The 25669-nt window shown below is 42.2% G+C and overlaps 1 protein-coding gene and 1 pseudogene across 1 annotated transcript in view; both read right to left on the bottom strand.

Moving 5' to 3' along the window:
• Positions 1-2991: 2991 nt before the first annotated feature.
• PTGR1 (prostaglandin reductase 1) overlaps positions 2992-25669 on the bottom strand; it is a 32967-nt gene continuing 10289 nt past the window's right edge. The window contains 5 exon segments of the mRNA XM_032213820.1: positions 2992-3374; positions 3968-4086; positions 21550-21655; positions 22821-22936; positions 22939-22975. Coding sequence (XP_032069711.1) covers positions 3264-3374; positions 3968-4086; positions 21550-21655; positions 22821-22936; positions 22939-22975 — 489 coding nt within the window. The 3' untranslated portion in view covers positions 2992-3263.
• On the bottom strand, positions 23926-24025 carry LOC116506863 (annotated as a pseudogene).

Below are 25669 nucleotides of genomic sequence, written 5' to 3'. Positions count from 1 at the left end.
AAAATGGAGAAACAGGAGGGTCAAATTCAAGATTTAGGAGTAAAAATGAAGGAAAGTGAAGGGAATATGGCGAGGTGGGAGATGAGGCAGCTACATATTAATAGAAGGTTGGAAGATGAGATTGCTATGTTGGAATTAGAAAAGTCAGCCTTCTTTCTCAGATTCCAAAATATTCCAGAGGAAAGAGGGGAGAAACTGAAGGAAATTATGGTTGAGATGATAGCAGGGATCGCCCAGAAAGATAAGCTGTCGATACAGAGTGACATTGATGACGTATATAGGGTCTATACTTCCTATACTAGGAGACAGAAACTGCCACGTGAAGTTCACGTGAGGTTTAGTAAACGATCCCTGAGAGAAGAAATTTACCAGAAGGCACGTGACCAGAATACCATGTATGCGGGGGAAATGGTGATAGTACTAAAACAGATACCAAGAAGAGTGAGGGAAAGGAGGCAGAAATATCAGGACCTAACAACACAATTGAGGAAACTTCAGGTGATGTATAGGTGGCTTTTCCCAGAAGGGATATCTTTTCTCTGGCAAGGCCAGAGGTTTTGGATTGAATCATTGCAAGATGCACAAGACTTTATGGAAAGCCAGTTGAAGAGGGGAACTCAGAATAACTATGGAGAATTGGATAACAAGAGCCGAGGAGAGGAGCGAAAGAATAGTGTCCTGGGAGACGAGAAAGGGGGAAATGAGAAACAAAGCAGAGATGAGAGACCGCAAAGGAGGCAGACAACAAAAGCCAAAGCCTTAAACGAGTAACACCTGATTTTATGACCTTTTTGCTGCGGTCATTAAGAATCACCATGGTTGATAAATGGACCACACAGTCATTGAGCAAATCCACCTTTCTCCATTGACTTGGCTTGTCGGAAGCTAGCTGTGAAGGTTACAAATGTGACCCCAGGACATTGCAACCACCGTAAATATGTGCTGGTTGCCAAATGCCCAAATTTTGATCATGTGGCTGCAGGGCTGCTGCAACCGTCATACATGTGAGGACTAGTTATATGTCACTTTTTCCCCCCAGTGCTGTCATAACATTAAAAGATTGCTAAAAGAATGGCTGTAAATCATGGATTACCTGTATTCTTACCAAAAGCTACTTTTCAAAGTAACAGTGAATAATGAATAGCAAGAACAGTGAATAGGAACAATGTGGGGTTTGAGCAAGGAGAGAAGTGATTTAATCTGGGAGAGTCGTCATAATACATCATAAATCATAAGATACAAGACTTAGTGATTGTCCTAGGATACTAAATAAGCAACATACATTATACTAGGATACTAATAAAACAATATAAATCATAAGATACGAGCAAAGTTATAGTCATAAAAAGATAAAGAGCTAGGGAGTAGGAAAAATGAGAAGAATAACAGTAACAGTAAGAATAACAGCCTTACTAGATAAATGCTCTTCAGCAGGAGCTTGTGCACATATGGGGTAAGCATGTTGTCTGAATCCATCTTTCGATGTTTGAAAATCATAATTAGTGACATCTCTCTGTCTTCTTTTGCTGTTATTCTATCAAGCACTGTCCTACTACCTTGGTCCAATGCAGCCCTAAAAGGATCTAATAGCTAACTTCCAAAAATTAAGGTAAAGGTTATTGAGAACACCTAAAAACTTTAGTCAGACCAAAGTCACAAAAAAACAATATTTTTTTAAACATTGGGGGTGACCCAATGGCAAAAGGTGATGATTATATGGCCAGTGTGGCCCAAAGAACTACTGCAGCAATCCCGCCATCTCATTCCACACAATAGGTGCCACCAGACAAAAGTTTCATTGCAACTATTATTTTACGCGGCACTTGATCCATGTTCTGACTTTACCCAGCTGGACTCTATTCAATCCAAATTCCTTAGCTCTAGATTCAGTATTCCCAAATGCATCTCAAATGCAGCTTTTTGGCTAGACTGAGAGTGGAAAGAAGAGTTTGACTTTTAATCTTTAATTACTGGCTTAAGTTTATGTGTCACCCACCGGGCTGCTTTGTTCAGTGGTACTTACCCATTCACTTGGAAGAATTCATTTAACCAAAAGCTCCTCGTGGCATTTCTCAAACACTTCATACAACCTTGTTTGGTTTCCAGTTTAAAAATCTGATTGCCCAGTTACTTAAAATTGAGTGACAATATAATTTGAAGTGACTGCTCAGTTTTTGTATTCATCAAAAACAATTGGAAAGCATGTTTGCCTATATTTACTCCCTGACCGACTTTGTTGGGGATTTACTCATTGTAACCTTTCTTCTCCACTATTTCATTTCCCCAGGGTTCATTGTCTCTGCCCTTGTGGCATTCAGAGTTGGTATCGATAACACATAACTGTGTTAACATCCATTCGTTCAGCAACCATCCAACGATACAATGGCACTGAAGGGACGCTCTACCAGTCCTCACACTTATGACCATTGCAGTAGCCCCATGATTATAATCACATTCTGCCCTGTGAACTGCCCCCACCCACTCCCGCCGCCCATCTCTGCTCTTTCGGTGCAGCATGGTGAAGATGAAGAGGCTGCTATATTCCACTGCCACTTAATATTTTGCTTTGTGGGAAATTTCGGTACAACTAGGTTCGTAACCTAAGGACTACCTGTATTGCACATTTTATACAACCGTGTGCCAACATCTTATCCTTCCCCTTCTAGCAGAAATGTTCCTTTGTTGATTTTCTGCTTGCCCAAAAAGCTTTTTCTACAACCCACAAAGTTTTGTTCTCTAGCAGTGGGGCATCATATGGGCAACCACAGTAAGATTGAAGGTGGATAGCTGTAAATGTGTATTTGTGTTTTATCTATTTTTATTCTTGTTACTGTTGTTTGCTCGTGAAAGCTATAGGGTAACAAATAAAACTGATTATGGCATCTCATGTTATTTGTCAACTAACACAAGTTCACCCAACTGTCCATAATACGTATGAACACAATATATGGATGTAGAAACTATTGATGGATAAGAAAGGATTCCGCATGCTTTGGCTTTTCAGACTGCTTCTTTTATTCAAAAAGGATAATCTATTGAAAGAAGGATATAACAAATCTTCTAAAAGGCATTTGTTTCTTTTGTCTTCAGACTTCACATGATAACCCTGATTTTCTGTGGTTTTGGCCACACTTGAGACATGCTGGAGTGGTATAGTGGATTAGTCTAATCTTGGATCATTCTTGGTAAGAAGAGAAGTCAGTCCATAAGGAAGTGCAGATATAGCGATTTATAGAGTTTTCACAAGCCAGGCAGAGTGCTTTTTATACCTCTACTACTGCCTTTCCAAAGTTGTCTCCTTTGAGCATTCCCATAAATGCAGCTGGCATGTTTTTGAAACCCTTGGTGATGTCCTCGTGGCATTTAATTTTCCCCTATGCAAAAAGTGAAATATTCAAATGAATGCAGTTCTCCCTTGGGATTTAAAATCTAAGAATACATTTCTGCTCAACATAGCAAAGGGACAAGACGAAAGGAAAGCATTACACATGGACTTTAGAGACACACCCACAGCCACACATTACACTGGAATACACGTAGGTCTATTCCTGAATGCATTCGAGAATTAAAAATAATGAGCAATGCTCACAGTAACTCCTGCATGGTTTTTCTCTACAGACCAAAGTCTTCCCTTGGCCAAGTAGTGTTGCAAAGGGCAGCAAGTGTAATATGTGGTTTTGAAGTGATGGACTTGGATAAGGGAGATCCAGGTTCTGTAGTCAATTGCAGAACTGGCTGGGCTAATTATTCAGCTCAGCCAATCTCAAAGGGTTGAACTTGCTATAAAATGAGGAGAGAGAATTCCCGTGGCATGCTATCTTGGGCTCCCAAGGGAAAGGTAACGTATCAAAGTCTTCCCTTTGGATTACACAAGAGAGGGAGGGAGGGAGGGAGAGAGGGGGGGATTGAGAGAGAGGCGGGGGAGAGAGAGAGAGAGAGAGGCAGGCTTCTTTTACTGTCAGCTTACTTCTTGAATCCATTTCAGTATTGCTTTCAGCCCTTCCTCTTTCCTATCGTTCCAACGTGTGACTAAAAAACCTTCCATGTACAGCTCTTTCATGACCATGGGAACCTGCACAAATGGGCCTAGAAGAAAGTTTAGAGAAGAAAAAGTTAGGAAGGTTTGTTCTGTCACAGCATATCTCCAGAAATGGTGCCACAAACTTTCCTAACTTACCCAAAGCTTATCCAACATTGCATATGTCATGTTTCCTAGTTTTTGCCCATTTGGGAAAAAAAAGTATTTTCTCAACTATGGTCAACATAACATGATTTTCTAAAATTTTTGAAAAGTGAAATTGGTTTTTTTTTTAATTTTTTATTAAATATTTTATTAAAGGTTGTAAAAAAGGCAAGGTTTACAAAATACAAAAAAAGAAATGGAACTCATTACATGTTTACAACGCAAATGGCAAAAATTCATACATATATATATATACATAGTTCATCTCACCTTGCCTATCTACATATCTACCTAAGGTAAGTAAGTAAAGGAAAAGGAAAAGAAAAGAGGAAAGAAAAAAAGAAAAAAAAAAGAAACAGTATGAAGCTAGATTACTAATTCTATGCAGGTATTCATAACGGATTTTTCCTATCAGATCGTCAAAGTTTTTCAACACGGTAGTATATTGATATTACTTGTAGGTGAATTCTCACCTCTAATATATATCTTATCTCATTTGTTACTTAGTCTTTGTATATCATAATTTCTTTTAAATTGTTCCTTAAGTTATTTTAAGTTAATAAAATATCTCATTTATATATCTTAATTCTCATTGTCTTTCGTATCAAATCATTTGTATAGTTTCTCCCAGACTTTATAGAAGTCTGTGTCTTCTTTTTCATTAATCAGCATTGTTAGTCTATTCATTTCCGCTATTTCTAAAATTTTATTCATAACCATTGTACTAGTGGAGGCATTTTCTTTCTTCCAGCACTGAGCATATGATATTCTTGCCGCTGTCAGGATATGAACGAATAGATATTGATTGGTTTTAATTATTTTTGGATCTATTATCCCTAATAGAAACATTTTTGGATTGAGGTTTAGTTTAGTTGACATAATGTCGTTTAACCACCTTAGTATTCGCTTCCAATATGTCTTAGCCACCGGACACGTCCACCACATGTGATAGTATGTGCCCAGTGTTATTTTACATTTCCAGCATTTGGCCGATGATTTTGTGGAAATTTTTGCCAGTCTTGTCGAAGAGAGATGCCAGCGGTAAAACATTTTATATACGTTTTCTTTGTAGGCCGTCGACATCGTCAATTTCAAGTTCCACTCCCATACCCTTTCCCAATAATCTAACTTAATTGTGTGGCTGATATTCTGGGCCCAGGTTACCATGACTTCTTTCACTCTTTCTGTTTCCATTTTTCAAGTTAGCAAACAATTATATATTTTCTAGATTAATTTCTCGTCTGGTCCTATTAGAATTTTATCCAATTCCTGGTCCCTGTCCTGGAAGCCAAATTGTGCTAGATCTGATTTATACTTATTTTCTATTTGAAAGTATGGCCACCAGTCAATATTTATTCCCATTTCAGCCAAGTTTTCCCTTGAGTTTAACCTATTTTGGTTATCTAACAATTGTTTATAAATGACATTTTTGTCGAAGTTTATCAGATTTGGATATATCAGGGCTTCCGTCGGGGATATCCATTTGGGTAATTGGATATAGAATTTCCTTCTAATTTCAAGCCAATCATTTATCAGTGCCCCCCTTAGATGGTATCTTTTAAAGTAGTTGTGGACTTTGTTTCCCTCACTCCATAAATAATTGTGCCACCCCCATTGCAAGTCGTAACCTTCTATAGTTAGAATTCTTTTATTGGTTAATGTTACCCACTCCTTTATCCACATTGTTGTTGCTGCTTGGTGGTATGTCTTCCATTCTGGTAGACCCATTCCACCTTGTGCTCTTTTATCTTGGAGATATTTGTATTTAATTCTGGGCTTTTTGCCGTTCCACACAAAGTTTCGTACCGTTTTATCCAAGTCATTGTAAAAATTTTCTCCTAATTTAACCGGTGCCGTTTGAAATAAATAAAGTATTTTTGGCAAGACATTCATCTTAATTACTGAGATTCTTCCCATCAACGATATTTGTAGCTTCGACCAATTTTTAAAATCTTTTTGAATGTTTCGTAATAGTTTATTATAGTTATCTTCTTTTATGGAAGAACATTTCGCGGATAGCCAAATCCCTTAAGTATTTGACTTTTTTGGTTACCTTAATTTCCATTACTTTTTCTAGTTCTTCTATCTGTTTTTTGGGGAAGTTTTTAATAATCATTTTTGTTTTTTCCTTATTTATTTTTAGTCCGGCCACACGCCCAAAGTCCTCAATGTCTTTCATTAATTTCGGTCCTGAGGTTAGAGGGTCTTCAACAATAAAGACCATGTCGTCCGCAAAGGCCTGTGTTTTATATTGTTCTTTTTTTATGGTCAAACCCCTAATTTCCTTATTTAGTCTTATCTGGTTCAGGAGTACCTCTAACGACATAATAAATAATAATGGGGAAAGCGGACAACCTTGTCTGACACCCTTTCCGATCTGTACCCTCTCTGTCAGTTCTCCATTAATTATGATATTTGCCAATTGCTGTGAGTATATGGTTTCTATAATCTTAATAAATTTGTCACCGAATTTCATCATTTTTAGTTGTGTAATTAAGAGTTTCCAGTCTAAATTATCGAATGCTTTCTGCGCATCGACAAAAATTAACGCTAATTGTTTCTCAGATCTTGTTTCATAGAATTCCAGAGTGTTAATTATTATTCTTGTGTTATTCCGAATGTATCTTTTAGGGAGAAAACCGTTTTGATCCGAATGAAGGTTATAATTTAATATTATTTTTAATCTTTCCGCCAAAATTGATATAAAAATTTTGTAATCCACGTTTAGCAAGGATATAGGTCTGTAGTTTTGAATTTTACTGTTATCCACCTCTTCTTTTGGTATTAGGTTGATGAAAGCTTCCTCCCAGGATTTTGGGACCTTACCTTTTTGTAGTACCTCATTAAATGATTCTAATAGTTTGTCTTCTAAAGCAGTGGTCCCCAACCTTTTTATCGCCGCGGACCAGTCAGCCTTTGATAATTTTACCGTGGCCCGCTGAGCGCGCGCAGGGGTAGGGGGGGCAAAAATGGGGGAATACAAACATAATTTTTAAATCCACCTTCCCAATTCAACACCTGAATCATATCCCACCTTCCATTTTGTATGTAGATTTTAAGGAATAAACAGCTGAATTAATCAAGGTCAAAGATAAAAAGAGCAAGGGCAAAATTAAATAAGCCAGAGGATAGCAATGTAAAAAGAATACAGTATTAAGCCCATTCACTCTATCTAAGCCCCCCCACCTCACAAGGTTGTCGTGGGGGAAATAGGGGGTGGGAGTATTAGGTATCTTCACTACCATATATAAAAGGAGATACTATCTTAAATAACAAAGTGGGCCCCCACCTCCAAAATATACTAAAAGAAAAAAGATTCCATGTGCTCAACTAATTTTTTTTTAAATCATCACTATATTATGGACTATAGACATATATATATATATATATATATATATATATATATATATATATATATATATATATATATATATATACATACATACATACATACATACATACATACATACATACATACATACATGCATATATACATACTGTACGTATGTACGTACGTATATATATAATGTCCAAATAACAGGAAAAGCGCTTCAAGGACCAAAGTATATTCCTTTTTTGCAGCCTTAAGAGAACTCTCGTTTTTTGAGGCTCAGAACCAGGCATTCTCGTGGGCTGCAAAAAGGAAACGCGACCCGGGAGCGCAGCCTCCAAGAGTCCATATCGCCAATAGCTACGCGTGGGGGGAAAGGAAATGTGTTTTGTGAGGAAGAGAAAGAGCGTGCTTCACCGATGCCCGTTGGCGAAATTTTGGAAGAGAGGCAAGAGACTTCAGGCACCGAGCCCCCACCCCTGGCTGCGGCAACTGGAGCGGGCGGGAGGCAGGGAAGGGGTGGGCAAGACCGCCGCTTTTCCACCGTGCGCTGCAATAGCAGCAGCGGCGGCCTGAATCTGGCGCCAAAATCGCGCACCCCCCATCTCCCCTCCAAAGACCCCCCCCCCGCCCGCGGCTGCCCGACGTTCTCTCTCTCTCTCTCTCTCTACCTCTCCCGCCGTTCCTTCTCACAAGCCAAGGCCGGGCGGGAAAAAGAAGAGAGCGGCCTCCAAGGGCTCCGCTTCCAGCGCATGGTCCGCCCCCTCCTCGCCTCGCTTCCAGGCGAGCCGACTGAGGCGAGAAAGGAGAAAGAGGCGGAGGCGTTCACTGAGGGGACGGCTGACTCGGGGAGGGGGCGGAGGTGGTGTAGTAGCGGGGAATTCTTCCTCCTCACCTCACTTGCTCCTGTGCTTCCGCGCAGCTCCCCCCCTCCGGCGACGGCGCTGCATGAGTGAAGAGTCGGCCGTTGCATGGCCCCCGGCCGCTGCGCGGCCCGGTGCCAGGTACTCCACGGCCCGGCACCGGTCCGCGGACCGGGGGTTGGGGACCACTGTTCTAAAGTGTTTTGGAATTTTTTATAGATTTCCGACGGAAGCCCATCCGGACCAGGTGTTTTTTTGTTTTTTTGTTTTTGAATGGACTTTTTCAATTCCTCTTGTGTGATTTCCTTATCAAGCATCTCTCTCATCTCCTCCGACAAGGCTGGAAGTTTCTGTTCTATTAAGTATTTTCTAATGTCTTGTTCACTAATTTCATCCGGTTCATATAGTTTCTTGTAGTAATTCTGTACAATCTTTTTCTTTTCCCCTATTTCTTGTTTCAAATTCCCCTCCTCGTCACTCAGTTGTTTAATAGTTTTTTTTGCATTGTCTTTTCTATTTTGTGCGCCAACCATCTCCCAGTTTTATTTGCATGTTCAAAGTAATTCTGCTTCATTCTCTTAATGTTTTGGGCTACTTCTTCTTGAGAGATCAGATTTATTTGATGTTTAATTAAATCTCCATTTTCCCTGTATTTAATATTGTCTGGCTCTTTCTGGATCAACAGTTCTATCTCTCTCAATTCTTTATTCAATGTGTTCAATTTTTCCCTATGCATTTTGTTTCTTCTTGCTATATAAGCTATTGTTTATTATAATTATAATTATAATTATTGATGTTCCCCTCACGATTGCCTTCATCGTATCCCAGACATTTTGTGTTGATGTCTGCTCTTTACAATTTTCTTGGAAAAAGTAACCCAATTCTTTTTCTATTGATTGTACAAGTTGTTTCTCTTGTAATATGTTCTGATTTAACGTCCACCTAGATTTTATCTTTGTCTTTCCTTTCCACTGCCATAGAACTGGATGATGGTCTGGAACTGAGTTTGAGTTTGAGTTTATTAACATTTATAGGCCGCCCTTTTCCCTGAGGGGACTCAGGGCGGCTCACATAAAATCAGGGAAGGGGGATACAAACTATGACATAGACACACATAAGTAAAAATAATGAGCAACATTCATTCATCATTCGGGAGGGGCGGCTATCTTTGTCCCCAGGCCTGACGGGCTAGCCAGGTCTTAAGGGCTATGCGGAAGGCCTGGACGGTGGTGAGAGTACGAATCTCCACGGGGAGCTCGTTCCAAAGGGTCGGAGCTACTACTGAAAAGGCCCTCCTCCTTGTAGTTGCCAGCCGGCACTGGCTGGCAGATGGAATTCGGAGGAGGCCCAATCTATGAGATCTAATTGGTCGCAGGGAGGTAATTGGCAGAAATATTGGAAATATTTTCCATTGGAACTGGAAATATTTCAATATTTACTGTGTCCATAAGTAGTACTGGGTTTGACCAAACCATATCAATACGTGACCAAGAATTATGTGGTTGAGAGTAAAACGTGTACTGTTGAATCTTATCATTCATTGTTCGCCAGACATCATAGAGATCTAATTCCTTCACCATATTTATATAGACGGTCGGTAATTTCCTTCTGGTGTTTTTCTTATGTGTACCCTTATAATCAATTTTACTGTCTAGTACTGCATTAAAGTCCCCTAAAATACATACATTTTGCCAATTTATTTCATTTATCCTCTTATGTAAATTTACATAAAATCTTTCTTGTTTTTGGTTTGGGGCATAAATTCCTACTAGTAAGACTTTTTTCCCACCATTCGTTACCTCCACCATTAACATTCTACCCTCTTTATCTACATATTTTAATTTGGGGTTTAGCCATTCTTTTATATACATCACAATTCCTCTTTTTCTTGTTTGTGCTGACGAACAGAATACTTTTCCTAATTTTGGGCATTTCAACAAATTATTGTATTTCTCTTTTATGTGGGTTTCCTGAAGACAGATTACATCTAACTTTTGTTTTAATAAGTCCAACAGTACACGTTTTCTCTTTATTGTTATGTTAAGACCATTTATATTTGCTGATAGTATATTCGTTTCCCATTCCTCTGATTCATTACTTGTTGTCTGCTTTAAGGGCACCTTTAGATCTTGTCTCAATTGGCCTCCTTGATCTTGATTCTTCTCTGCCATATCTCTCTCGTTCTCTGACCTCTCTCGTCTCTCACTCCTCCAGTTGGGATTCAGTTATAATGTCTTCTTGACTTCTACTTGAAGTTTCTTCTTTACTAAATCTCTCTTCGTCTGCAATTAAGAGTTCCTGAAATTCTTGAGCCTTCTCCAAAGTATCTATCCGGTGTTTCTTTTCCCTCCATGTTGCTAGCATTCCTTCCGGAAGGAGCCATCGAAACGGGATTCTATGTCTATTTAGTTGTGAAGAGAGGAAGTTATATTTTCTTCTTTTCTCTCTAACTCTCCGGGGAATCTGCTTCAGAATAAGAATTTCTTTGCTTTTATATGTTAATGATTCCCCTCTTATTGTGTTTAAGATATCCTCTCTCAGTTGTCTTCTTAGAACCCTCACATGTATCTCCCTTGGGAGTCGATGGCGTCTCGCGAAGCTTGTGTTAATTCTATAAACTTCGTCCAATTCATTGATGATCTCGTTTTTTGGTCTGTCAAGTACTAATCCCAAGATTTCTGCAATCAGTTCCCGTAGATTTTCATCTCTCGCGTCTTCTACATTTTGTAGTCTCAGATAAAATGCTGATCTCTCCAATTCTAAGTGGATAATAGCCTCTTCCAGATTTTTGTTTATAGATTCCAGTCTGTCCTCTATCTTATCTATTCTTTTTTCTGTTATTTCCGTTCTCTTCTTGACTTCTTTTATTTCCTGTTCATTTCTTAGCAAAGCTGCTTGGATAGCCCCTACTCGCTCTTCAATCCTCCCCATATTGTTTTTGACTTCACTCATTTCGTTTTTTACTCCCTCCAGGCCTTTGGTGATGTTATCATTCATCTTCAAAATTGCTTCCTGTAGAGAGTTCATCGTTACCTCTTGGCCTTGTGAGATTGAGGCTGTCTTATCTTCCATCAGCCTGCTCTCAGGCGACCTTTGCCTCACTGGGGTGGATAGGGAAGTTTGTTTTTTGCTTCCTTTAGTTAAGGTTGCTGTTCTTGTTGTCATTGGTATTGATTTAATTCAGTTATCCCCCTTCGGTCTGTAGTTCCAGTACCTTCTAATTGCTGTTAAAGTATTTAAACAATTCTATTACGTTAATCTATGATCTTTTAAAATAATTTATACTTAATTAATTAATTAATTAATCAATAAGTTAAATAACTAATGAACAATGTTAATAATATATCAGTTACCCAAATCTCAATATATTGTTCATCAATTAATCAAGTAATCAGTTGAAATTTGATCTACCAGAGAATAATCAGTTATTAATCCATTAATCAAATTGATCCACTATGAAGAACACCCAAGAAAAAAGAGATAGTTAATTTAGTGCAGCCCTATACACTAGAACAGTTCTATAAATTGGTAAGCTTATAATCACTTATTTATAGTCACTCTTATATCACTCTATTTTCCTTATTGTATATATTGTAAAAGCGTTATTTACACCACAATAAATCTCCCTATTGCATAAATAATTTCCACTGTCTATCCCTTCACCAATATCTAAAAGTTAATGCACTTAATGTTTTAATGTAAATATACTACTTTCAGAAAATAGAAATACTGAGTACTACTTCAATAAGGTTGTCAAAGGGATCTAGAAGTAATCTAAGGAGCTGAGTTGAGCTGAGTTCGAGCCGTTACCTGCCTTCTAGTGTGGAGAGTGCTTGAGAGTGCTTGGGGTGTGCCTGAAGACTGCTGGAGCTGCTTCGATTTGTCACCGCCACTGCCACTGCCATCTGAACCGCCGCGCTCAGTGGGAGACGAGTTAGAGGTGGCGCGGGTTGCCCTGGACTGCCGCTCCCACCGGCGCTGCCGCTGTGAACTGCCACCCGCCTTTGACTAATTCTGTGCCTTGAACGGCCCCACGGTGTGGGCGAGCAGCGCTGAGTACCTTGTGGGGGGGCATTTTTCCCCCTCCCCAGGAATAACGGCTGAGAGTGGCCTTAGAGAATCTGCACAGCCTTGTTACAGGCTCGAAGAGCACTGGGGCTATTTCCAGATAGCCTGGAAGAAAGTGAAACCTTGGTCCAGGCCTGGAGGCGCGGCTGCCAGGCTCCCTGGCTGGAATTGCTTGCTGCTGGTTGCTGGAGACCATCGCGCCCCGGGGAGCTGAGGGCGCCGCGGCTGACTGGAGTGAAGTGGCCGCCAGGAGCCGGGCAGTTTGCTGACTCGCCGGGAGACGCTGGTAGGTGCCGGAGCTCACATCAACGCCGAGCCACTGATCAGCTGTGAACCTACTAAGAGACTAACCAGGTTTGGAGGACGCGGAAGGCGTCTGGACCTCCTTGAGTTGACTGAGGAGAGATTGCTTTATTGAGAGACTGAGAAGAGATAATTGAGAACATCATTCATTGACATCATTCAAGTAACTGGGCGGCGTTACCATCTAGCAAACTTTGTGGTGCCGCCTGTGGCAAGAGGCGGGCAGAGACTTCCTTCCTGCGGGACCGGGGACACCTTTGGAGCCCGGAAGAGCGGGCTGAGACCGCCTTGGCTGCCGTGTCGGTGACTGTTTGGGGGGACCCGACCCCCCCCCAGGTTGTCTGATGCCTCCTTCTGCTGCTGTGCAGCTGTAGGGTCAGGCTAGGGACAGGGTAGGGTTAGACTAGAATAGGGTGGGGTTAGTTTAAGTTAGGTTAAGGTTAGGGTGAGGGTGAGGGTGGGGGTGGGGTTGCTAGCCTGATGGCCTACCGACAGGCTGCCTCCATTGGGAGTGTCACGGTACAGCTGGGAGTGGGGGTTTCCCCCCCTTTTACCATGGGGTTCCCCTGGCTCCCGGGTGTTCTCTATTCCCGACCGGGGGGGGGGATGTTGCTGGCCACCGTTGCCTGTGGCTGGCCCTACAACTTTCGCCATTTACCTCCTATGGCCTGCTTGCTTCTCAGACTTTCCTGGCTTCTCCTTGGACTACTTCTGGGTCATTATTATATGCCCCGTTATTATTTTTCTGGACTTCGGACACTTGCATGGGAGGCTTGGATACCACCCCCCTTGGCCTTATCGGACTAAATAACTCGCAATAGTGCACAGATTTTTATACTTTATAATTTTTTATATATTGGTAATTGTTGAAAATTTTTATAATTTTAATGTATGGGGAGTGTGTGGTATGAGTGTGACTGATTGAATGTTCCCACTTTTATCATTATATTGCTGTTTTTCTGTTTTTAACTTGTTTTGTGGGGATTGACTGATTGTATGTATGGGTATGTTTGGTGGGCCGGGAGCCTAGCTGGGTGCCTCCTGCACTGAGTGCTTGAGCAGAAGTGTCAGGGGCCCCCAGGGCCAGTTCCGGCCCTTGGAGGTGTGTGTTGAAGGGCCTGTCGGTGAATTCGGCGGCAGGGGGAGGGGTGGAGGGACCACAGATGCAGGAGTGGGCCGGAGTATTGGGGTCATACTAGGGAGAGGCAGATATGGCGGGAACTTCAGGGCGAGTCATTACCGGGGAAGGAGGGCTCCCTATGTCAGAGGGATCCCTCTTTCTGGCCCTGTGAGTTCCACTCCAAGGCCAGATGGCGCGAGTAGTCAGGACCCTGGTCTCAGGTTGCTGCTGCTAAATGCCAGGTCTGTGGTTCACAAGGCTCCTCTCGTCCAGGACCTAATTATAGACGAGGGGGCAGACCTGGCATGTATTACTGAAACCTGGCTGGGCCCGGAGGGAGGAGTCCCCCTCACCGAAATGTGCCCAGAGGGTTTTCAGGTGCTTCATCAACCGCGACCCCAGAAAAGGGATAGGGGAGTGGCCATTGTTATCCAGCAGTCCTTAGCTCCTCGTAGGATCCCTGCTCCGGAGCTTGTCGGGTGTGAGTCCTTGCTGGTGAAGATGGACTTTGCAGGTCAAGTGGGCTTGTTGTTAATGTACCTGCCTCCCAACAGCGTGACAACAGCCCTCCCCTTGCTCCTCAAGTCAGTAGCTGAGCTGGCAGTTGAGTTCCCCAGACTTATGATACTGGGGGACTTCAATCTGCCTTCGCTCGGCGAACACTCTGATGGAGCACAGGAGTTCATGGCTTCCATGACAGCCATGGGCTTGACTCAAGTAATCCAGGGTCCGACTCACTCTGCGGGTCACACACTCGACCTCGTATTTCTCTCGGAGCAGTGGAGTTGTGATCTTGGTCTGAGGGGTAGTGAGACCTTGCCCCTGTCATGGTCGGACCACTTCCTACTGAGGCTTGACTTTCGGAGACCAATCCCCCGCTGTAGGGAGGAGGAACCGATTAGGTGGTTCCACCCCAGGCGTCTTATGGATCCCCTGGGTTTCCAGACGGCGCTTGGAGTTATGCCTGATACTCTCGCCCGCAGCTCGGTGGAGACCTTAGTCACTACTTGGAACTCGGTGGCGGCTGAGGCTCTCCCCGGATTGCGCCTTTACGGCCGATCCGCGGCAGTGGATCCAGGAGGGCTCCTTGGTTTACCGAGGACCTCCGGGAGATGAAGCACCAAAAGAGACGCCTAGAGCGCCACTGGAGGTCCAGTAAATCCAAGTCAGACCGAGCACTATTAAAAGCTTGCATCGGAGCATACCTCTTGGCAATACGGACAACCAAGAACAACTATATTGCCGCTCTGATAGTGTCCGCCGAGTCCCGCCCTGCTGCCCTGTTTAGGGTGACCTGCTCCCTCCTAAACACGAGGGTTGCGGATAACCCTTTACAGGGTAGAGCAGAGGAATATGTTCAGTTCCTCGCGGACAAAGTTGCTCAGCTTCGGATGGACCTGGACTCCAATTGCGCAGAGCCAGCCGGGGTACCGGGGGAAGGTCTTGAACGACATCTCTGGGCTGACTTTCAACCTGTTGCCCCTGATGAAGTGGACAAGGCCATGGGAGCGATGAGTGCTGCTACATGTATACTGGACCTGTGCCCCTCCTGGCTGGTCGCGAACAGCAAGGAGGTGACACCTCCGCGAGCTGCACTGGCTTTCAATTGGTCTCCAGATGCGCTTCAAGGTGCTAGTTATTACTTATAAAGCCCTTCATGGTATTGGACCTGGGTACTTGAGAGACCGCCTACTGCCAATTACCTCCCAAAGACCCATTAGATCGCACAGGGTCGGCCTCCTCCAGGTTCCATCCACCAGCCAATGCCATCTGGCTACGACCCGGGGGAGGGCCTTCTCTGTTGCAGCTCCGGCCCTCTGGAACAAACTTCCCGCGGAGATTCGGACCATCACCTCTCTCCTGGTTTTCCGAAAAGCCATTAAGACCTGGCTGTGTCGGCAGGCCTGGGGTTGATGAGCTCCCTTCCCCTCTCGACAGGTGTGGTTGTTGGTCATTTTAAACGTTTATTTTGTATTTGTATGTTCCCCTTCCCGTTGGAGTTGTTCGCCGCCCTGAGTCCCTTTTAGGGAATAGGGTGGCATATAAATAAAATGAAACTTCAAACTTCAAACTAAGGAGAGTCCACAAGGAAGGGAGAGTACGTTTCAATGTGGAGAGTCAAAAGACAGGAGAGATCGGAGCTCAAGATAGTTGTTTCAGAGCTCACCCATCAGTCACTTCTTGTCGTCAGTAAGATAAAGAAAGAGGCAGGGAGAAAGACGAAGGGGAAAAAAAGTCCAATTCAAAAGGGCTTTTGGGGCAGTAGCAGCGATGAAAGCACAAGCGGAGAGAGGTTCGTGTTTTAATTTTTTTTCCACCGCTCAGTTTTCGCTTTCAAGATGTCGCCCCTCTGTTGTCTCTGTCAGTATGTCTCGGCATCCGCCTCACCGGAGCTTTAAAGATATTTCAAACCCTCGTGGCTCGAACAAAATCTTCTTCCCTTTTTATTTCAGGAGGAGGGCAAATCCAACCGTCTTTCTTTCTCTTCACCGTCTCGCCCACTGTTAGTCCTCCAAACTTAAGTATTCAAAAACTCAGTCTTTCTCTGTCCAATCTGCCGATCAGCTTTCTTAAATCTTTCTCTGTCAATCTTTATTCGCCGCTTCAATCCAATGCACTCACTTACGTATCCGTGCTCAGGTTATTTAGCTTATTCAAATTCAGTCTCTTAAATCAAAGTCTTTTGTTTACCGTCTTCCACAGTCCGATATGTTTCCTGCAGTTGTCTTTCACTTCCTTATTAAGGGCTGGCAGTCATGTCTTCTGGTCGGCCATTAATAAGCCGACCTCCTTTGCACTTGATCTGAGGGTGCTTCTCGCTTCCTGGGGGGATCGCCTTTCTCCCTCCACTGCTCCGATGCTTCCCCTCTCCACTGGTCCTCATACCTCGAAAAGACCTTGCCTACTACGGCCACGATCGTGCAAAAGGCCGGGCGAACCAAACAGAAAATCTGTCGGCAGCTCGCACCAGTGTGACGCCAAACCGGAAGTCCTACAAAGTGAAATTGTATTGAGCCTCCACAATGGAAACATAAAAATAAGCGTGTCTCTTTCCAAATACGACCAAGTGTGCAAATAAAACATCAGCAAGGTTGCCCATCAAACTCATCTGTCAGGGTTTCAAGTAACACCCCTAATAAAAGAAGACTCCGAGGCTTGAAGTTCCTCAAAGTTCCATTTTATTAGAGATGTCATATTGGCACATCTGGGGTAACCCAAATCTGAAAGCTTCCAGGTTTCCCCCACCCAAATCAAAATCAAAGTTCCTTCCCCTGCACCCACATGTCCATCACATGGTCCAATCAGGCACCGTCCAAACTGGAGATGCCTCCTAGTCACATCACTCCAGGTGCAGGGCAAGATGTCCTTGACTCTCTGAGAAAGGAATGTAATTTTGACTATATATTATCACCCATGCTCCATATAACCCCCCTCCCATTTTCCCACAGCAGAAAATGTGGCAGACCTGAAGGCCCAATGTAAAAGATGGCTTCCAGGACTGACACCATCCTTTGTTTGTGATCCAAGACTGCTCCTGAACTAAATCTTGGCTGATTTTCTTGTTCAAATACAGCCAATTTTTGGTTTAGGCTGTAAAGTGAGGTCAAGAAAACGGCAGTGTTAAAAGATATGTGAGAATCATTGGAATTAGTTGAGACAGCTGTGGCTCAGTCACATTTTATCAAACTAGGCCGCATAATTTTGCTGTTCTACTTGCACTGGTTGTTTGTCTCATCCCTGTGAACACATGACTTGCTGTGCCATTTTTGTATAGCAGGTGACAAGTGTTTTAATGAAAACAGTGACATCTCACATATCTGTTTCACAGCTGTCTCATCTTATCTCACTCTTTACCAGCATACTGCATGTTTTTTCTCATACTTAAACTAGCCCATTGAATGTCTGTCTTGAACACAAACAGCCACAGCTCCTTGACTTACAGCAGTTCATTTGAAGTTACAACGGCATTGAAATTGGCAACTGACTCATATTTATGACTGTTGCAGTTGTCCTGGGGCCTCTTGCGACCTTCTGACAAGCAAAGTCAACGGGGAAGCCAGATTCATTTAACAACTAGGTGACTAATTGAACAACCGCAGTGATTCACTTAACAACTTTGGCAAGAAAGGTTGTAACCCGGGGGGAAGCTTCGCTTTCACAACTGCCTTGCTTAGCGAAAGAAATGTTAGGCTCAATTATGGTCGTAGGTGGAGGACTACCAGTATAGACATAAGGACATCTTTTCACTGAGACCATGCTAAAAATTGGACTGAACAAAAAATAATATAGCAAAGAAGATGTTGAACTAAAAGCAGGAAGATTTTAAGATTGTCCAATCTGGGTGAGATGGAGTCCATCATTCTCTCTTAGCCCAATCCTTCTCGCTTGGTTGCTGGGGAGGAAAATTAGAAATGGGAATGCGGTGTATGCTGCCTTGAGCTCCTAAAGAAAACGTAGGCTAAACAACAAAAAACCATGTTTTCCACCCCACATTTTACCTATCTAGATCAGGGGTATCAAACTCAAGGGCCTATGGGCTGGATCCGGCCCATGGGGTGCTTAGATCTGGCCCGCAGGGTCATCCTGGAAACAGCAAAGGACCGGGCCTCAGTGCCTCTGCCAGCAAAAATGGAGCTTGGGAGGGCTGAGTGTATGCCTTCCTCTGAATTCTGTTTTTGCTGGCAGAGGGCTGCAGGAGACTGTCGCAGCTGAAAATTGAGCTTGGGTGTGTGTGCGGACATGAAGCCCTCCCAAGCTCCATTTTTGCTGGCAGAGGGCTGCAGGAGGCTGTCGCAGCCGAAAACGGATGTCTGCCCCCCCCCGGCCACACACACACGGCCCCAATGTCAAACACTACCCTGACCTGGCCCTCAATGAAATTGAGTTTGAGACCCCTAATCTAGATCTAACTCTTAAATAGCCACTGTTGGTGGTATGTACTTATGAGGAAGCATTGGCACTTTGGTACAAATGAAATAGTTGGGGAGGGGGAGATGGTTTTGCACACAGAAGTCACTGTATCTCTTGCCTTCTAAAAGTGTAAAACATTCATTTCAGTCTTGAGTTCTAGCTGGGGGAAGGTTGATCTGGTTACCACCTGCAACTGAATTTCTTTAAATGGTTTGAAAGTAGCGGTATAAAATTTCCACTGTTGCTAAAAATAGCTCAGAACACTATTCTGCTGCTATTTCTGCTGCGTATAAGTCCGAAATGTTGGCTGGAGTTCCCAGGTGGTCCTTTCTAACTTGATACAATTGGGTTCAAACAACTAAGTTAAAATCAAATAAACTACTTAATAGCTTGTTGTAACTTCTACAAGGAATTATTTCTATGGTGAAAATGATGGAGTAGCATCAGGGGTGGGCTGCTGGAGGTTTTCAGAGGTTCAGGAGAACCTCTAGCTAAGATCCTGTCCACCCTGCTACTCCCAGAAGTCCCCATGCGGCGTTTTGGATGCAGGTAAGCACATGGGGTGAGTGGAGGCTCAGGGAGAGCAAAAAAACGGGCCTACCAGACGTTCAGGAAGGCTGGAAACGCGGCCATTTCTGGCCTCTGGAACCTGGGGAGACCATTTTCGCCCTCCTGGAAGCTCAAGGAAAGCCTCTGGAGCCTGGGGAGAGCAAAACCGCCCCCCCCCCGGTTATTGAGCAATTAAACTTCCTGGCTACAGCCTGGCAGAAAATCAAAATTAAGAGAGTCCTCATTTGAAATGGAAGCTGACCAGCTGCATCTCCTTAGCTCATTAGAAAGTTCAAGAGAACAGACATAATTAGGGACTGAATACCAAGGAACTGGTTTTATACAGGTATCAAAGATCTTCCATGAAGAATATACAACTTTGGTCTCAGCAAATGAAAGCACCAGACAAATCCTATCTGAGATTGGGAGATGAGCAGGATCAGTTTGGGTTAAAACCTGAATGGGAGACCATTAAAAATCCCACAATGGTCAGTTGGAATGCAAAGTTGAAAAGGCATCAAGGAAGACAATAACTTTCAGTTTGTTGGTAACAAAATGATAAACACCATCCGTGTCATAATCACAAGTCACAATTAACATAAGGAAATGTTCAGCTTTAAAATGCTACTATATAGTGTTTCCTAATAATCATTTACTTCTCCATAATTTCATGAGACTTCAGAGAAAGATATTTAAGTACTTTGCTTTTTATTGACTCTGGTTCTCAGAACTTTCTACACAAAATTGGTGGTTTTGTTTTTTGGCTCAGTGTTGTGTGACTCTGGTGGGTTATTGAACAAATCAGATCCAAGTAATCACTTCATGACTGGCCTCTAGTGGCCTGCAACAATTAGCACCATTCATTAAATTTCAAACATGCAAGTTCACAGTTGTTGTTGCCACACAGTCAGGTTACCCTGAATGAATTCTGTTTCAAAATAAAGATTTTTTGTTGAAAGGAAGAAAGAAAAAGAAAAAGAAAAGGAAGAAAGAGAGAGGGAGAGAGGGGAGAAAGGAGAGAAAGAGAGAAAAAAAGAAAGAAAGAAAGAAAGAAGAAGAGGGAGGAGAGAGAGAAAGAAGGAAAAAGGAAGGAAGGAAGAGGAGAGAGAGAGAAAAAAAGAGGGAGGACAGAGAGAAGGAAGGAAAAAGGAAGGAAGGGAGAGAGAGAGAGAAGGAAAGAAAAAGAAAAAAAGAAGGGAGGGAGGGAGGGAGAGAGAGAGAGAGAGAGGGCGCTAAGAAAGATTGGATCTGGTTAGTGCCTGAATGAGAAACTAGTCAGGAACATTTAGCTGGTGCAGAGTGTGGCAGTGTGGGTAGTTTTGGTGGACCCTATAATGCCACTGCTCTGTCAGCTGCATTGGTTACCAGTCTGCTTCTGGTGCAATTCAAGGTGTTGGTGATCACCTTTGAAGCCCTTCATGGCATGGGTCCATGTTATTCACCCCACTGTGATTGGCTCGTACCACTCATGCTGGCAGAGCAAGTATACTATGGGTCCCATCAGTCCTATTATTCCAGCTGAAGGGGTCCAGGAGGAGGACCTTCTCTGCTGTTGCTCCTGCCCTCTAGAACAGCTTGCCCCCTCCCCCATGTCAGTTGACCACAACATTCTAGCTTTTCATAAGGGTCTAAAGACATGTATTTGTTATGTGTTAAATTAAAATTAAGAGAACAATATAATAACAATATTGATCTTTTAGAATGTTTATCATTAGTATTGAAGGTAACTTAAATATTCATCTAAATTTAAAACACTGCTGTATTATTATCTCTGTATGCTGAAATACTTTGGAGGTCATCTTTGTTATATATTTGTTTGTTGTATTTTGTCACTTTTTAATCTGTCCTGTTATTCCCCTGCTCCCCCCCCCCCCGGTATTTAATGTTTGATTTTGCACCTCAATAACAACATTTATAAGAAACAAGAGAAGAAAGGGGAGGAATAGAGAAGGAGGAACAGGAAGGGAAGGAAAAGAAAGAGAAGAAGAAAGGAGAAGGAGAAAGAAGAGGGGGGGAGGAGGAGGAGGAAAAGGAAAAGGAGAAGGAGTAGTAGTAGTAGTAGTAGAAGAAGAGAAGAGGAAGAGGAAGAGGAGGAGGAAGAAGAAGAAGAAGAAGAAGAAGAAAGAAGAAGAAGAAGAAGAGAAGAAGAAGAAGAAGAGAAGAAGAAGAAGAAAAGAAGAAGAAAGCAAACAGCTTGCAGAAAAGAAAAATAGATTTGTACCTTTTTTGACCTGGGTGTCATTATACAAGGAGATAGCACCACACACCGCAATTCTCCCAAATTTATTCATTTGCTCCAAAACAATGCTGGAAAATTCACCTCCCACCTGGTGGGGACAAAGACAACCCAACATTTGCCAAGACTAAAATACTCAGAGGAGGGATATTATTGACTGATCTACATGGAATTATTTGAAAGAGCTCGACTAATACCCATAATCTGTTCTTAGAAACAAAGATCACAGGAACGAAATGCAGGATTTTGCTTTGAGAATTTCAGGCACTTAAACATCTGCCAATTGAAGGAAACAGGAGGTCACATGAAATACGAAGGCCGTGAATTTTCAATTCTGCCATAAAAGTTTCCCTTCTGCTTTTCTTTTTGGCAAGTCTACCTAAAACTGCTCCGCGTAAACTGCTAACTCAGCGGGTGAGTTCTGGAAGCCCAGAATAGGTTGAAAAAGAGAAGACGAATTTGAGCTGCCAGTGAATTTCCTTCTGCTGGATAGAAATAATGACGTAACACCTTCACTGATTTTTCTCAAAAATGGCATCAAAAGACAAATACTGTTGCTCTGATCAAGTCTTTTGGTGAATGTAAAAGAGGGGAGGGAGGTTACCTCGAAGAATGACTAAAGATACTGTACAAGCTGTTGTGAGTGAGAGGGCCTTCAGAGCCCGGGGAGGCCTTTTTCGCCCTCCCAGAGGCTCGAGAAAGCCCTCCGGAACTTGGGGAGGGAGAAAATGGCCCCACCACCACCGTGGTGCAGAGGCCGACTAGGCCATGCCCACCATGGCCACCCCCACCCAGCAATGGGGCAGAGAACCCATTGCTAAATTTTTTGAAGCCTACCCCTGGCCGCACCCATATAATGAGGGTCGCAAACAACACATACACCTACTTCAATTATTCATGCCTACACTGAAAAATGTTATCTATAAGGGTCAGGGGAGATATGGAGTTGTCTGTTTAGCTCCCAGAGAAGCCAGTTTTTAAAATCTTATTTTTGTTATTATTGCCATTAAGTATGCACTTTACATTATGCAAGGAGACCAGTGGTGTATTGCCTTGGAGAGAGGAATGCAAGGGATGAGAGAAGTGTCCCAAAATATTAAAAAGCCTGATTAGGGACTGCAGGAGAGAGTTCAGTATGAAGGGCTGCTTTTTTTTTTTGCCTGGCCCAAAGCAGCTTTCAACGACAGGAAGTTCCTTAGATCAGCTTCCCTTCCTATCTTAGGCCACTTCAAAGCTGAGCTCCGTCTTGTACGTACGTTATCAAAATAGCAGTCGTAGCCATTGGGGGAAGCGTCCCTCAGGGCCTGCTCCAGGGATTTCACCGTCTTATAGTTAAAGACTTCGTCAAAGCCAAGCTCCTTAAGGTAATCCACTTTTTATCGGAGCCCGCAGTGCCGACCACTTTACAACCCTGCCGGTAAAAAAAACAATCACAACGAGGGATAAGTTCCTTGGCAAGGCTATGCGAGTTTCTTCATAAACCATCTTCAACAGATAGCGATGACTGGCAGGCAGAGATGGACAGGAGAGATTGGATTGGGTTCACGGGATTAAAAATGGATAGAGATAGCTGTGAGGCAGGGAGGGAGAGAAAGAGCAAGAGAGAGAAACTTTATCATAGTATAAGCCAGTTCAAAAAGGATGAGTTAGCAAGTAAAAACCAAAGCAACACCCAAGAATTATAATTACGGTGTGGTCAAGGTGTGAGATATAGTAAACAAAAGGCCATGTGAACAGAAATAAAATCCCATTGAGCACGTAGAGAGTATCATGGCTGTGGAGCACAAAACCAAGAATAGCGAGTTTTCCAAACTTAATTCTTTATTGTTTCACATCTATAGAAAAAAGCCTGCCAGACTGAGGATTCTGTTTTCCTGCACCTACTGTGAACTATTAGGGAGGATCTGTCTTCATCCTCTTTCTCTCACACATAATATCTGGTCTGAGTTGCTTCTTACTCCTCTGAAATGCAACACCTCCCTCTTTGGAATCACTACGTACCATCACAGTGACACTTAAAGAATAACACCAACTTTTTATGGAAGAAGCTTCCACAGATAATCAAATTAAATTAATTGCAATAAAACACAGCTAAATTAAATTTGCCCACTGGAGCAAAAACACACCAAAGCCACATGGAATAAAAATAGGTTGGCAGTGTTATGGAGAAAGTGTATTGAAAAGATGCTATGGATGGAACAAGTGTTACCTGACACAATTGAGACTAAGTTGAATATAAATTTTAAAACAAACAGGATGCAAGAATGACACAGAAAAAGATGTTACACTGAACATACAAAAGACACCAGATGATGTCTTAATAATCAAAATAGATGACGTGAATTTACAAAATAAGCTTATAAACGTTTGCAGAATTTTATAGAAAGAGACAAAAAAAAAGATATTAAACTGATAAGAACAGATATTACACTTGATCTTAGCCAAAAGGCCGAGAAGCTAAAGAATAAAAGAATTTTGACCTTAGAAGGCCATGACCTGCAGGCAGGCTGGCATACATTCCTATGGGATGATAAAAATAAAACGCACAAATACTTTCAAAATCATTTAATCAGGAGAGCGTTATTGCAAAAATGGCTCAAAATAAAAAAAAATCCACCATGTGAAAATCCCAAATTGGCTATCACCAACAGAAAGGATGACTCACCCCAAATTTTACAGATTGGAACAAAATCCTAAAATACAAAGACTTAATTGATAACAGGGAAATTTAAAAACAATTGAAGAATTAGCAGATCAGAACATGAAAGTTGACTGGCTAACTTACCTCCAAATCAAAACTAAATACAATAAAGATACTAAATTATATGACATCCAAACAGAACCACACAAATTGGATAAAATTATTCAAAGCCCAGATAGAAAGATGATAGGGAGAATATATAACTTCCTCCTGAAGTGGAAGAGGAAATTGTGAAAGAACAAATGATAAAATGGGCACAGAACTTTGGCTATAATATTGAATTAGACAAATGGGAAAAAATTGGGGGAATAAATTTAAAAATGACACTATCAGTTGCATTCAAGGAAAACCAGTACAAAATGTTTATAGATGGCACATGGCACCAACAAGGTTAGCTAAAATTTCAACAAATACCTCCCCAAAATGCTGGAAATGCAAATCAATACACGGAATATATTACCATTTATGGTGGACCTGTGAGGAGGCAAAATTTTTTGAAAAAGGATCAAAAATTGGCTGGAGGCAATATCAGGGGTTAAAATAGAATGGAAACCTGAAGTTTTTTTATTAGGAATTATGTTGGTGAAATACAAAAAAGAAATCCAATATTTAATACTACATATAATTAGGCGACAAGGATTGCCTTTGCCCAGAAATGGAAAAAACAAATTAATCCCAAATGAAGGTGAAATAATAAGAAAGATTATGGACTGTGCCGAAATGGATAAACTAACTAAAGAAATCCAGGAAAGGAAGAATCAGAATTCTACCAGATATGGGATAAAATGGTATAGGTGGATGGAGGAAAGAAACAAAAATCAATGAAAGATATAACAAAACTCAAAAATAATAGTTATGAGTAAAATAAGAGGGTTAAGAATGGTGAAATCCAAATGAAATACAATAGAAGGGGAAATAATATAAGGTGAGCGGTATCGATTGATGATTGCTACTATAAAAACAGGAAGTTCCTCTTCGTACTGTATTGTATAAATGTGATGTACGTCTAATTTTTTTGTGTGTGTGTTTTACATGCTTGTTAATAAAAATCTTTTTTAAAAAAAAAGAAAGAAAAAAAAGATAAGAATCATGTTCTAAGACAGGGCTGTCAAACTCCCTGCCCCCGGACTGGATGTATCACACGCTGGCCATGCCCATGCCCGTCTTAGTAAAGGGGGGGGAGTCCCGATACGTCATATGACGACGTCAGTTTGACACCCTGTCCTATGACATAATCTGAAAGGTGTTGAAGCAAAAGGAAGGAATATGAAATTTTATTTATGTGATCAAAGTTAAAATGGATGTTACCTCTGGCAGCCATTAATGGACTTTTGCTAACCTCAAGGCCAAAATGATGAGATTTTGTAAATTTGTTTATAAAGAAGATATGGGCTATTGAGAAGA

This window comes from Thamnophis elegans, chromosome 3 (assembly GCF_009769535.1).
Source record: "Thamnophis elegans isolate rThaEle1 chromosome 3, rThaEle1.pri, whole genome shotgun sequence".
In the NCBI taxonomy this organism is placed as follows: domain Eukaryota; kingdom Metazoa; phylum Chordata; class Lepidosauria; order Squamata; family Colubridae; genus Thamnophis; species Thamnophis elegans.
This window is presented reverse-complemented; position numbering and strand designations above follow the sequence as displayed.